This window comes from Vidua macroura, chromosome 5 (genome assembly GCF_024509145.1).
Source record: "Vidua macroura isolate BioBank_ID:100142 chromosome 5, ASM2450914v1, whole genome shotgun sequence".
In the NCBI taxonomy this organism is placed as follows: domain Eukaryota; kingdom Metazoa; phylum Chordata; class Aves; order Passeriformes; family Viduidae; genus Vidua; species Vidua macroura.
The window spans coordinates 17,907,243-17,920,416 of record NC_071575.1 but is presented as its reverse complement, the minus strand read 5'-3'; the positions used below and the strand labels follow the sequence as shown (position 1 = coordinate 17,920,416).

The 13,174-nt window shown below is 43.4% G+C and overlaps 2 protein-coding genes across 3 annotated transcripts in view; one reads left to right on the top strand and one right to left on the bottom strand.

Moving 5' to 3' along the window:
* Window positions 1-598, top strand: part of PLBD1 (phospholipase B domain containing 1) — a 38,262-nt gene extending 37,664 nt beyond the window's left edge. Inside the window, exon 11 of the mRNA XM_053978233.1 lies at window positions 336-598. Within this exon, the coding sequence (XP_053834208.1) occupies window positions 336-503 (168 nt within the window). The 3' untranslated portion in view covers window positions 504-598. The remainder of the gene's footprint in view (window positions 1-335) is intronic.
* Window positions 599-4,319: 3,721 nt separating this feature from the next.
* ATF7IP (activating transcription factor 7 interacting protein) overlaps window positions 4,320-13,174 on the bottom strand; it is an 83,909-nt gene continuing 75,054 nt past the window's right edge. For both annotated transcript variants that reach the window (XM_053978904.1, XM_053978905.1), the window contains exons 14-15: window positions 11,034-11,146; window positions 4,320-9,642 (exon numbers count right to left, since the gene is read on the bottom strand). In XM_053978904.1, the coding sequence (XP_053834879.1) occupies window positions 9,226-9,642; window positions 11,034-11,146 (530 nt within the window). In that variant the 3' untranslated portion in view covers window positions 4,320-9,225. The remainder of the gene's footprint in view (window positions 9,643-11,033; window positions 11,147-13,174) is intronic.

Here is a 13,174-nt window from a genome sequence, read left to right as displayed (position 1 = left end):
GCTCAACATGCAGCAGGGCTTAGGGCAGACCCCCTCATCTGCCTGCTGTAGCCTCATAAAATTGGGGAGGGCTGTCATGAGGGCAGATACTCTGGCTCTTTCAGCCTAGCAAGGGCAAGTGTGGGCTTGTGGTTTGTTGGTGCCCTTCAGCACTGGCTGCTGCATGACTGGAGATGCCTGTGCACAGGGGAGGAATTGCTGCCTGTGCGTGTTTCCCTCTGCTCTCTTCTCTCACCTTATTATTAAATCTCCTGGAGCTGTTCCTGCTGTCTGGGATGGGGATGTGTCAAGCCTCACGCTGCCCTTTTGCCCGGGGTTCCTGTCCTTTGTTACAGGTGTCGGATTTCCGCCTGGCTGCAGCGTTCACAGCCTCTGCCATCAATGGCCCTCCGGTGCAGGGCGGTCTCCCCGTCTTCAGCTGGAGACGGTTCAACCGCACGCGGCACCAGGGCCTGCCCGAGTCATACAACTTCAATTTTGTCACCATGAGGCCGATCCTGTAAAACCAGCGTCAGTATCCACTAGTGGATTTTTTTTTAATGGAAATATTATTTCTTGTGTAATAAATCGACCTGGATGTCCACATCCCTGTGCCTTATACCTGCCTTCCCATGTCCTGCCTGCTAGGTACTTTGTATTGATATTGGCTGCTTCACTGCAGCCCAAAGCACGTTCCTTTTTTCTGAGCGGTTTGGGTGGCCCTTCATCTGAGTAGGATTGATGAGAAGCAGGTGGCAGAGCTTTCTGTTGATCTGAGCCATTATCACAGCTCCCAGAGCAGGAGGGAGCAGCAATGCCACCAGTGAGAGTGATCTGTTTCTAGTAGCAACATGGGACCTGTGTCCAGGGCTGGGCCAAACCAGGTGGCTGCTTTGGGCCGTGATGGCCTTACCTCAGTGCTGGCTTGATGTCTGCCTTTTGTCTGAGTAGTGTGCTGCAAGTTGCTTCCCATCAAGTGTGTGTTCTCCATGGCAGATCAGTCTGTTCTGTACAGGATGTGACTTTCAGTGGCACTGTCAAGACTTCCTTTATGTGGTCAGAGCAGCTGGCAGTGTCAGGCTGCAAAAGAGGCTGAAGGGAAGCAGCCTGATGCTTTGGAAATGCCCCTGGCTGCAGGGACAGAAATGTGATGCAATGGATCCCGATCAGCCCATGCAGTCGCTCAGTGCCATCTTTGCCTGTTCTCTCAGCTGTGGCAAGGGAATGTGACAGTGAGATGGCTGTGAGGGCCAGGGCTGTGCACATCACTCTTAGCTACCTGTTTACGAAGGAGTTGAGTCACTAGGCTGTTTTGTGCTAGATGTTCTATGTGTACTTAAGTAAAACAAAATAAACAGCTCTTTCCTCATGTCCTTGATGGTCCAAGCTAAATAGTGCACAGCAGTGCCCTGTGTTATGAAGGTGAAAAATGATGAGCAGTGTGAGTTTTTAATGAAGCCTCTAGCATTTAGCTTGTGTGATGGGGAAGGGAGCATGTTACTGGGTGAGGTTCTAGCTAAATATTTGGCTGTCACAGTAAGGGTGATTTTTGCCAAGGGAAGAGGGAGACCAGAAGTTACAGCAAAGCTGTTGTTGACGATGAAAAATTTATGAAGGGACGGAAGTGATTTGTTTGCTGAGGTAGGAGGTAGGTGTGAGATGCTGTGTGCAGAGACCTCCTCCATGTGGCGGTGGAGCAACTGCCACAGATTGGATTGACCTGGATTGAACAGGCTGCAGCAGGCATTAAGGATGACACTTAAGGAATGGATCTGGGTCACAAAGAGCACTGCAAGGATCTGAGCTGCCAGCAAGCAGAGGACCAAGAATCAGCTGCTTGTTTGAAACTGGAAGCACAGAGGGGCTGGAGGATGGCTTGACTTCACTGTCACTCCTAGACAATGCAGCAACACTGCAGGATGTATTTACTGCTTTGTCACGCAGTTTTATGTAAAAATACAAATGGAGAAGTACTGTTTAAAAGTTGGTCCCCAGGGACCAGGAAATTGCCAATGGATTACTGCAGTGAACAGTGTTCTTGACCCAGGGCACAGCTAGATGCTTCCACCAGCAGGGAGTGAAGCTGTGTGGCACCTCTGATGTGCCCATGACATGACAATATGCCTGGAAATGTCAGCTCTGCCTTTCTCTCACCTTGAGCCTCCCACCCTGAGGTATGACCTGTTTTGTGCTCCAACCCAGAGTTGTGAGAAATTGGAGCTCTTCTTTTGAGAGTGCCTTTCTGTAAGTTAAGTATTTACACCAATGGGACCGTGTAAGCCTTAGGACTCCAATCCGTGTGACGGTGGCTATTTTTTTGCCTTTGGTTGTGCTGCTAAAGGCCACTGCATTCCTCTTGCTGTGCTGTCCTTCGTGCTTCCTTTGTTGCCAGGCCAGCCAGGGCTGATCTTCCAGTCCTGACCACAGCAGCTGGGTCCAGCTCCTCTTCCCTGCACAGCTGCGTCAGTGACCAGAGGGGGCTTTGATAGCGTTGCATGGCCCTGTAGGCAGGTGCAAAAGAACTGACAGATGGCTACATAAAGTTTAAAGGTCTCTTTGAGTATCTTATTTCCTTCTTCAGATGCCACTTGGAATAAAAAAAGAAGGTATGTTCTAAGCAGAGGAATTGTGGCAGAAGTTGTCACCTTTTTCATATCCTGCTTCCAGGTTTTTCCAAGTCCTGTGGCTTCTGACTTTTTAACTTCAGGTTTCCAGGTTTGGCTGAAGAGGGCCTTAGTTGGTGAGGAGATGGAAGTGGGAGGTGATAGTGATAAATCTCTCTTGCCATAATGAAAAAGATCCTCTTCAGTCAATGCATAGAGGAAATGACTCCTTTCAGCAGGACCATCAGAATTTTCACATCTAACACAAACTTTCACATGCTTTTCTGAAATTCAGTAGCAAACTCACCCCTTCTGGTTCTAGTGGTCATACCCTGCACAGCCTCAGCTGTACCAGGGGCCACAAACTGTCACAGCATCCTCTCTGTACCAGGAGACACCTGGTCAAGGTCTTACCAGTGCCTGCCCAGGCCAGGCTGCACAGTACTTCAGGGAGAAACCAACAGCACTCCTTTGGCAGTGTCCTGGTGCTGTGCCACTGGCTCAGATTTGCTTCTCAGCTGACTACTGGGGGTTTCCCAGTTTCCTTAGTAGAAGCATCAGTGGTGTGCAGAAATGGACTTTGTTCTGGGGCTGCAGCACTTCTTTCCAGACCTACCATGTGTGTGTGCCAGAACTACTCTGCAGCAAACAGTGAGTGTTCTGCAGGTTCACATTCTCACTTTGCTTTACTTCAGCAGGAACTGCAATTAAACCAGTACTTGAGCAGAGTAGTTATGCTGTATTTGATGATAAAACATAGGTTCTGCACTATGTGCAGTACATATACTTGTAGTTTAAATAGGCAGTTTGAGAAATTCGGGACTTTCAAGTGGGATTGTGCTGAGGCATCATTTCACAAGAGTCCGTCATCTTCTGGTCAGTGACTTGAAGAAAATTTTTAGTAAGTGCATGGAAACTAATTATTAGCATCACAAATTAATTATATGCCCTCAAGGTACAGGCTCAGCACTAACTCTGGTTCGGTATGTCAGTAACTCCATGTTCTAAGTACTTTGAGTGCTCTACAATTTGGCAGCAGAGTTGGGTCCAAGAGGCAGATTTTCCCAGACTGCCTTCTAGTCCAGCTGTTTATTGGTCCCAAATGAGTTACACATCTGTCATGGTGCTGTTCCTGGCTTCTACCCTTGAAGCAGCTGGGTGGGAGGGCAGAGCCTGTCATGATGCCTGCATTGAAACATGTCTTTATTAATTATTTACTTATAATTTATTAATCTTGATTTCATTATCCCTGAGTGATGCACTTTGTGCTGTGCACAGCAGCTGCTCTCTGGCCAGATGAGTGGGCCTTCATGCTTGAAGGATGCTCTGAAAAACTCTGGTACATTGTCCAAAGCCTCTTCCAAAAGAATGACCATTGCTTCAGAGGTCAAGCCTGGCATCTTGGAGGACAAGGAGAGCAGCACCAGCAAATGGCTTTCCGTTCCTGCATTCATCTTGGGCAACTTTGGGGCGCAAGTCACTTTGTCTGTCCACACTTTGCAGAAATGCACGGAAGGCAACTTTCCAGAAGTTACAGCATTGCTTTGGTTCTTTGCTTCTGTGAGGGCAGCACTGTGTAGTTGACTTCCTGGGAATGACCAAGAGCCAAACCCTTGCTGCTCAATGTTGGTTAAGCAAGGCTGCAACACCTCTGAAGAGGAGGAGCGGGGTCTGTGCTCTTCTTTGAGAGAGTTGCCTCCTGTGGTATCAGGAACTAAGCACAGATGACTCAAAATGTTAAAAACCCAGGAGTTTTATTTCAAAGTATAAATTCCAGGCTTGTCAGACAAAACCCCACTAACAGTTAACACAGACACAAACTAATCTACAGTACATACAAAAATGGGGAAAGCCGGCAACTGCCCAGCTTAAATTGGACATTAAATCAGTCCTACATTTTTTATTTTGTATTTACAAGTCCAGCTGCAAAACAAAACAAGAAATCAGACTTGGAATTTTTCAACAAAGGATTTTGCACATTTGACTTCTGATAACCAATAAATTACTAAAGCTAAACAGGAATCTCTGAACAACTACTACTCAGCTATCTTATTTACAGCTACATCCTATTTAAGACAGCAGTACAAATATACATATGTGTGTGTATATATATATACACACGCATATCTATACATATATATATAGGCATATGTATGTAAAAGAAGAAAAGAATGCTCAGCCTGCATAATGACAAAGAAAGACACCTTTTTAAATTAAAAGGGATGAAAAGGAAAATTTATTGATTTGCTTTCTCCTAGCTATCCTTTATTTTTTCCTTCTCCTTTCAGAAGGTGTTTGGAAGGGAATTGATTTGCATGGCAGGGCTGGCTTAGTGTCATTTAATCTCTTCTCCCTCCAGTGTTTTCATACAATGCCCACCCCTACCCAAATCAACAAATTAAAAAAATATATATTTAATATATCAAGCTTCTATTTAAAATATCTGCATAGATATTTTTGACAAAAGAAGAATACTCAAAGGGTCTATAAGAAGGCAGAATCACAGCGTGATTTTGTACAGTGTACGCAATACTCATCCAGGGGAATGGCTGTCTTGGGAGCAGGATCAGATCTGACCCATCCCTTTATATAACATCAGCTTTTATTTACTGTACATTTAAGACTAACAGCATCAAGAAAGAGCTGAAGTGGCTATTTCTGTTACAGTACAAATGATGTTCAGATCCTACTACTGAGCTGAGTCATGGTCCCAGTGAAGACTGAGGGGTTTTGCCTTAGTTTTCAAAGGAAGCAGGGTAAGACCCCTTGATTTTACAGGGAGAACACCATGAGTGTTTCCAGCCTTGTGCTAAAAACCTTGGGAATGGGTGTCACAGTGCTTGTGCTTAGTGATCTAACATGGCCAAGGGCAGCACAAACAATTCCAAGGAGCAACGTCAGACCAACACATAGGGAAGCTGCTCAGAGCATGGAAATAATTACAGGCAGAGAGATCTGCATCCTTGTGTTTTCTGAAGCTGTCACTGGAGACAGTACAGATGCCATACCTGCAGTCTGCTCCCTCCTAGCATTTATGTTTTTGTATCCAGTAGTTTTTTAGCCGTACTGCAATATAAGAGGCCGGTGAAGCTGTAACTAGGAGAAACGCAGCACACCATTTTGCCATCAGCACTCCACAGCAGGGCTCCTCTCCAAGTATATGAACTCACTCAACTTACTTTCAACCTGGACATCCAGATGCCCTTGTATCACACACAAAGAAAACAATTCAAACCTATAACACACCAGAGAGGAAATCAGGATGGAAAACACAGCTGTAGTCAATGCTGTGTTTGCTAAAACATGGGCAACTCAGTTCCAAGGCGGTACTGCTGAAATGTCATGTACCCAGAGGCAGCAGCAAAACACAGAATCACAGAATTCAGAGTCAGGAACAACTTCATACCAAGCTATTGAAAGATGGAAAATTTTGCATTAAGTGCAGAGAAGAAACCAAACTCAACACTTCCACTTAAAAGCCATATAGAAATTTTTAGCGTATTTAAAAGTGGATTATTGGAAGGCTTCAGCAATTGATACTTTTCATTAATGAAGAGACCAGTATTAGCACACCTGTACTGAATGTTGCCAAATATTTTGGTAATACTTTCAAATAAAGTCTGTAACTGAAACAAATTGTTTCTGGTTGATTGTTGCTAGCAGAAAGCGTCTCGATAGTTTTAATCTTTCTGGGAGGTACAGGATAATAAAACCATCAGCCACTCAACTACATGGGAAAAACTGCCATGAGGTAAGGAATTAAGCACTACTCGTGTTTGTCAGCAAACTCACTGCAGAGGTCTGCTCCACAGTGACAGTGACTGCACAAAACTGGTGTAGTTTTCTCTTTGGGCATCAGTGATTGAGGGACCAGCTTCCTTGGAGGTCTCCACACCAAACCAGGCATCTCAAAGTCAAGCCATGCTTTATCACATACTTCTCCACCAGTACTTGCTAAAGATACTGAAATCCAACCTTTAACAGCCCTGCTGGGATGAAACAACAGGGAAGTGAACCTTCTCCCCATAGCTGCAACGTCTTTGGTTAACAAGGGTGTCTCACAAAATCCTGCCAAAAACCCAGAACTGCTGCCATACAGACTAGAAATTGATCTGTTAAGACAGAAACCAGTTTTTACAATCAGTTCAGTGAAGAACTAAATCTTTCGTAAATGAGTCTTCTTTCTCTAATGATGCAGCCCACAAAACCTCCAAATGGAATGACACACCATCCCTATTAATAGGGAGGAAAGAAAATTCTCCAATGCAGGACTTGCACTGCCTATCCCAAAGGAGACAAACCTAACAAGGGATATCTAAATGGAAGCTCAAGCTATAACAAAGCTCAGGTATAGTTTGGGCTGGAATCACAAATAATTGGAAGTTCTAGGTTGTATCCTCACGTTTATTTTAACTTTCAAACTGTAAAACTTCATACTACTGATACAGCCAAAGGCTCTTTGGTACCACCTCAAAGACACATTAACAAAAAACTGCCCAAGGACTTGACAGCCACCAACTGGAAATAACTGTTCTAATCTCTATTACAGACCCAAATTTAGTCTATTTCCACAAACAGACTAAGCGCATTTTTAAGTAATTATTCCTTAAAATAAGCAAACAAAACATTTACTTAAACACAGAAAAATTCAAGGAATTTTTGATAATAGCACCAGAAATACACGGACAACTACAGTTCAAAGGAAAGGTTACACATTGTTCATACAGTGTGAACCTTTGCTGAGGATACTTGGATTTAGCCAGAATTTTTGCTTGCCGAAATCAACTTTTAAATGCAAGTTTCCACACAGAATATCCGTAACTCACCTGAGAGAAGTGACACTCCCAGCTACATGAAGAAGTGCAGTAAACCAGACAGAGGTCTACAGTGCCATTTCTTTCACTGTAAAGGTTCTAAACAAAGGAACAACAGCTACAGAACCCATAATCTCTCAGCATATTTCATTAGCCCTGTTTGGGGATTTAACTTCTCTGATAATTCTTCAATCTTGCTTCACACTTCAACATGCTGGTTTTGAGAAAGAGAGCACTGAAATGAAATAATGTCATAGTCTGCAGCATTGCTATATGGTGAAGTTGATTTAAAAAAAATCTTTCCCCTCTAAAACCCACTGTTTGGTTCTGCTGGGTAGGAATGCAGCTGAAAATTGCCAAAATTCAATCCTTGCATCTACTTTGTTGTCCAGGTGCGTTACAATTTTGTTCTGCAAAAAGCAAGTTTAACATGTCAGTGATGGTGGGGGACATGCACTAATTTCTTTTCTCAGCTCAGAAGCATCATGAAAGCATCTATTAACATTTACAGTCACTCAGAAGGTTTAGGCCAGTGTCTACAACAGTTTCTAAACCCCCTTGGCTATGTCTGCTTTCTGCAGAGGCAGGCAGGTGATGGGAGAGAGAAGCACACTGGGAAGCCAGCTCCTCCTTTTGTACTCACTGAGCATCCAAATGAGTGCAGACAGGTAGAAGCTTTCATGGCACCACACCACGAGGGTTTCTTCTTTGGCTGAATTGCAGCTTTCCCAAAAGAACCAGGAAAGGCTCTGGAGGAAAATAATGTCTGTATACTCAATATTCTTGACAGGACAAAAACAACTATTCAGGAATTACAGTAAGGAAAAGGTTGAATGATATTGCAGATAAGAACAAATTCACCATCAGCAGGTTACACTTTCTTGTCTTTACATAAATAACAATTACTGCAGGCCTAGAAAATGAGAAGCACTGATAACAGACTAGAAGGGTAAAGGGAAAAATAACTCCAAGCAAATAACAGAACAGCACAAGGTATCTGGCTACATTTTATTTCTGAAATTATTCTTTAAGGCACAAAATAAATCTAAAAAATAGGGCTGGATGTATGAGGGGAGGAACAGAGAAATTGTCAGAACTATAGAAGTGTAAATGGAATCTTTACAATCCAGTTTCAGATCTGGGAATGCTCCCAGGGTGAGTGGAGGAGGATAGTGAAAATAGAGGAGCATTCTTACTTAGAAGAAGTAGGAGGTTGTGGGGTGATTTATTATTTTTTTCCACCACCTCCAAATTTACACAGGTACCTGGCCAGACTCAAGTGCCCTTCCCTCCCCTCAGAGAGCTTATTACAGTTTGTAAGGTAAGACCAGACCATCTCCAGTACAAAGAGTGAGACCTTGAATCACCCTTCATATCACAGTCTGCTCACAGAATGCTGGAGGGGCAAGAGGCAGATCGTTTTTGGCCTTTTATTGGTGTCTCAATAGACATTACAGATGTGTATGTTTTACTTCAGACAAACTGCAATTTACTATTTTGTTTCCACTCTGAAGCAGAATCCCAGGCATTCAGGATGCTCTTGGATAAAGGATAGTAGGGATCTAGGTGAAACACCTGTCATGAAAGGAAAAACAAAATTTTCAAAAGGCCAATGACATGAAGTATTTAGAAAAAACAGGCTCTCTTGCTGCAGGTCAGACTTTATTTTTCTTTTGGTTCTGAGTGCATGTAGTGTGTATCACACAACTGTCTAAAATAGTCCTGCAGAGTGGATTTAAAGGTGAATTACATGCATGGGGTCAACTCCTCCCAAAACTGGGGTAATTTTTGATAGCAGGACAGGTTTAGAGGGTCCAAAGATCTCTAGTTTAACTGCTCTGGGAAGAGATCACATCTGTGGACTGGGGATCACAGAAGGGTCCAAAGCGTCCATAGACATCCTTAGCCCGGACTGCAAAGTAGTATTTGCTGCCAGACACGAACTGTGTCAGAGTGCATGCCATGGGCAGCGGCAGCGCCTTCACCTCCCCGATCTTCTTCCACTGCGAGGGCATGGTGGCACTGGGGTCCTCGTGGTAGGCATACAGGTGGTAACTGTCCACAGTGGCACAGCTCCGGTCCACCTCCATCACGCTCCACGACAGCACAATCCCATTCTGGCTCTGTACCCGGGCCAGCTTCAGCTGTGGCTTTTGAGGTGGAGAAGTGTTGGCAGCTTCGGGGGGCAGACGTGGTGGCTGTGGTGCCTCTGGAAGTGGGGCGGGATGTATGGGGCGTGGTGGCTCCTAAGCAGCATAAGAACAATAAGGGAAAGGTCAGAATCTACAGCAATGGAAGGAGGCTTTAATTCATCATTCCCCAGGAAACTGGAAGCAGATGAGCCTGCAATCACCCAGCCATCACAACTCAATGTCCCTGCCCTCTGCAGAGGCAAGGCAGCACCTGCAAATGATGGGAAGGGGTGGGAACAAGGATGCCATAAATTCTTACGTTATTCTTACATAAATCCCTAGTTGTGCAAACGATCATTGCCACAGTAATTTCCCTGTATCTTAGCTTCCCAGCCAGGAGGGGATGAACTCAACCCTGTGCCCTTTACCAGGACTGGCAAGCAGGTTCACAATGACTTTGAACCAATCTATGTTTGAGCTGCTGTTCCCATGTTACCCGACACCCCAGGCAGGGCATTAAGCTGACAACTCATGATCTTTTCTACAGACAGTTATTCAGTCACAAAAGGAAGACAGGGTAATGATGCCACATAGATTCTATCACCTTAAATTGATCACAAAAGCTAAGCCTCACTTTCCAGAAAATTTTGAAATGAGGGCACAAATGTGTCTTTCCTGTGATATTTCTTTTTCGTACTGCAAAAACAGTCTTATGTCTCTAATTTATATTAGATGAGTTTAGGAATGTGGTTACTGTGCTTCAAGCCTGAGATCTTTCAGGTTGGAATTGGAGATAGTTTTTGGCATCTTAAGTGTTCTGTGTGATGTTTGCTTCATTTATTCTCATTTTTTATCACTGGAGCGTGCATTGAGTTGATTGTGTCTAGACTGAAAGAATGGTAAGCCACCTTCTTGACAATAGTCACCATTTCAGGACACCGTAAGTAATGTGACTGCCCAACAGTGAGCGTACAGGCAATGTATTTGAAATGAAATTAAATGTGTCAGAGAAAATTCTCTAATTCTAACTAAAAGGGGTTTTAGGTGATGCAGAAGCAATCACCCTCAATGCTGACTAAAAACCTCTGGAGTTTGGGAATTGGCAACCTTGGAGATTTGGTCTGTACCTTGTTCTCCTGAGTTTTGCAAACAGCTGTATTAAAAACTGGTTATCCAATTCATAATCAAACCATGACAAAACATTTTACTGGCAGCTCTTCTGTACCCTTGACTCCATGAGTCTCCTGCAGACAACTCATGCACTAATTTTCAGTATTTTCTCTTGGTAATTTGGAGAAGGCCAGGGTGAGCTAACAGATTGCACAGCTTTTACCCTTCTGGGCAGGAGCTGCTGTAGGTGACTGGGTGGTGCCATGCACAAAACTGGCTGTGAAGTGTCAACAAGGCATTTCACTGTTCTGCAGCTCACACAAAGAGCAGCCTGAGGGTCCCAGTGCAGAGACAAGGCTATAGATTGCATCAAGTGATTGGAAAGCCCCACTCACAGTCTGCACTTGCGGCGGCGGTCGATGGTGCACTGTGAGCTGAGGAGCTCCAGAGCCCAGAGCCAGCCCATTGTTCACCACGTAGGTTGTCTGAGGCATTCGCACGGTCACACCTGCAAGGAGCACAACGAACACTGTGAGTATTCAATACTTACAGGCAGTTAAACAGAACGTTGGAAGACCAACTCCTTGGTTCAGCTGCATAAAGCCAAATTTCAGACAAGACTCTTCCAGCTGCCAGCAGACTGATGAAGCACTGTGTAACAATAAAATTACCTCCCATCCCCTGAAGCTGTAAAAATGAGAGAGTGCGAGCGCTTGTATTTGCAGAAGGGACAGAACATTGTTTTAGCACTTTGTAGCATGAAAGAAATAGGTGAGGAGGAGAAGTGTGGGAGATACAGGGAGCTTAAGTATGAAAAGAACAATTACATCATTTTGGGATTCAGAAAGGAAAAGAGAAATGCTGCTGCAGCACAATGTTATCCACTCAGAAGGCTGTGCTGTGGATGGCACTGAAAGCAACAAAGCTACGTCACTGCCCAAGAACTTTGTCCTCCCTCCCAGAACAGACTCATGATGGACTCTACTCACAGGCATCACCATTTCAATCATTCCTACAGCAAACTGACCTGCCTGGTAGGAATAAACTAGACAGTTTTATAGCCTTGTAAATAATACCCAAAACTCCTGCAGGCTACCAAGTTTTTATTCATTTTATACCACATCTAATTCTCTTAAGTAACACTTTATCTATTCACTTTTGGAACATGTATATTCTGTGAACTCAAAGCTTTTGCTCATTGTTATGGATTGCCTGGATTATCCCTCCATTTCTGTCCAGAAATACAAGATTTGAGGCAATCTCTACGATACCCTAGTTCTACACTTGTGTAAGACTGAAGCATTCTAATACTCCAGAAGACAAGCTCTCAGAGCAACACATTATGAGGAAACCACAGTTACTATAGGGCAATTTCTTCTCTTGATAAACACACATCAAGCTACAATCCATAGGCAATGAGTGTCAGAAGTCTGTGTAATCTGTGAGTCTGAGGCAGGGAGCTCAGAGTGCTAAATCTTAATGCTTTAATTATAAAGTGCTAAACACTGGGTAGGCGCTTTATATCTTTTTCTTATTGGAATATCTCTAAGAAGTTGATGAAGCTGTGCAAACTCCTGTGGGATAAACAAGTCACCTGAGCTGGCTATTTCTCCTCTCTGAGAACCTGGTAAGATAATCTGGTTTAGTATGACTGTAGTTCTGTCAACCACCTGAAGATGGTCAGAAATGCCTTAGTAAGATACAAGCACAGCATCACTTCTAGTTTGGGATACTACTCACTTGAGGCAGAAGTACAAAACTGCAATTTGCAAAACACTTTGGATGGGTTCTCACACTCAATTTTTCAAAGATTAAGTGCAGCAATCTTACTCAAGAAGTATCTGCTACTGGCACTAAAGGCTGTTGTAATGATACTATAAATCAGTATCCATCAGTAGCAGCATCACTACCAGGACATCACAAAAGTAGGTGCATACTCATAAAACAGGGAAATTTATGTTAAACATAAAAGTGTTAAAATAACCATAGTGCAGAAATTGTGGGGAGCAAAAAAAGGACAGTTAAACCCCACCACTTTGTAACAAAATATCATTTAAGTTCTTTGTTTTTTGACATCTATTACTCATTTCAGAAAATGAGTTTACTGCTAGAAGGTATCAGTTATGTATTTGCAAAGTCAAGGGGAACATGCCAACATCTCAAGGAAACTCAAGCATATATCAATTTTTGATAAATCAGGTGAGAAATTTCATCTCTTGAGGCCTTGAGAAAGGAAAGAAATTTTCTGAGCACAGGACATCAGAGATTGTTAAGGAATTATATTAGGATGCCTGATAGAAATGTAACTTTTAGACAGGAAATCAAACATAATTTTCTACATAAGTATGTTTTAAACTTCCACCACAATAAAAAAACTGGTCTCTATCTTTCTCAGAACAGTGGTGCTTGTTATATTACCTTCCACTGCCTTGTAAAGTATGGGGCATGTCAACCACAGATGCTTAATTGGCAAAGCTAGTGCCTGGGATTACTTAAATCAAATTTTTCCTCATTCACATAGCTGCAAGTAGAATTT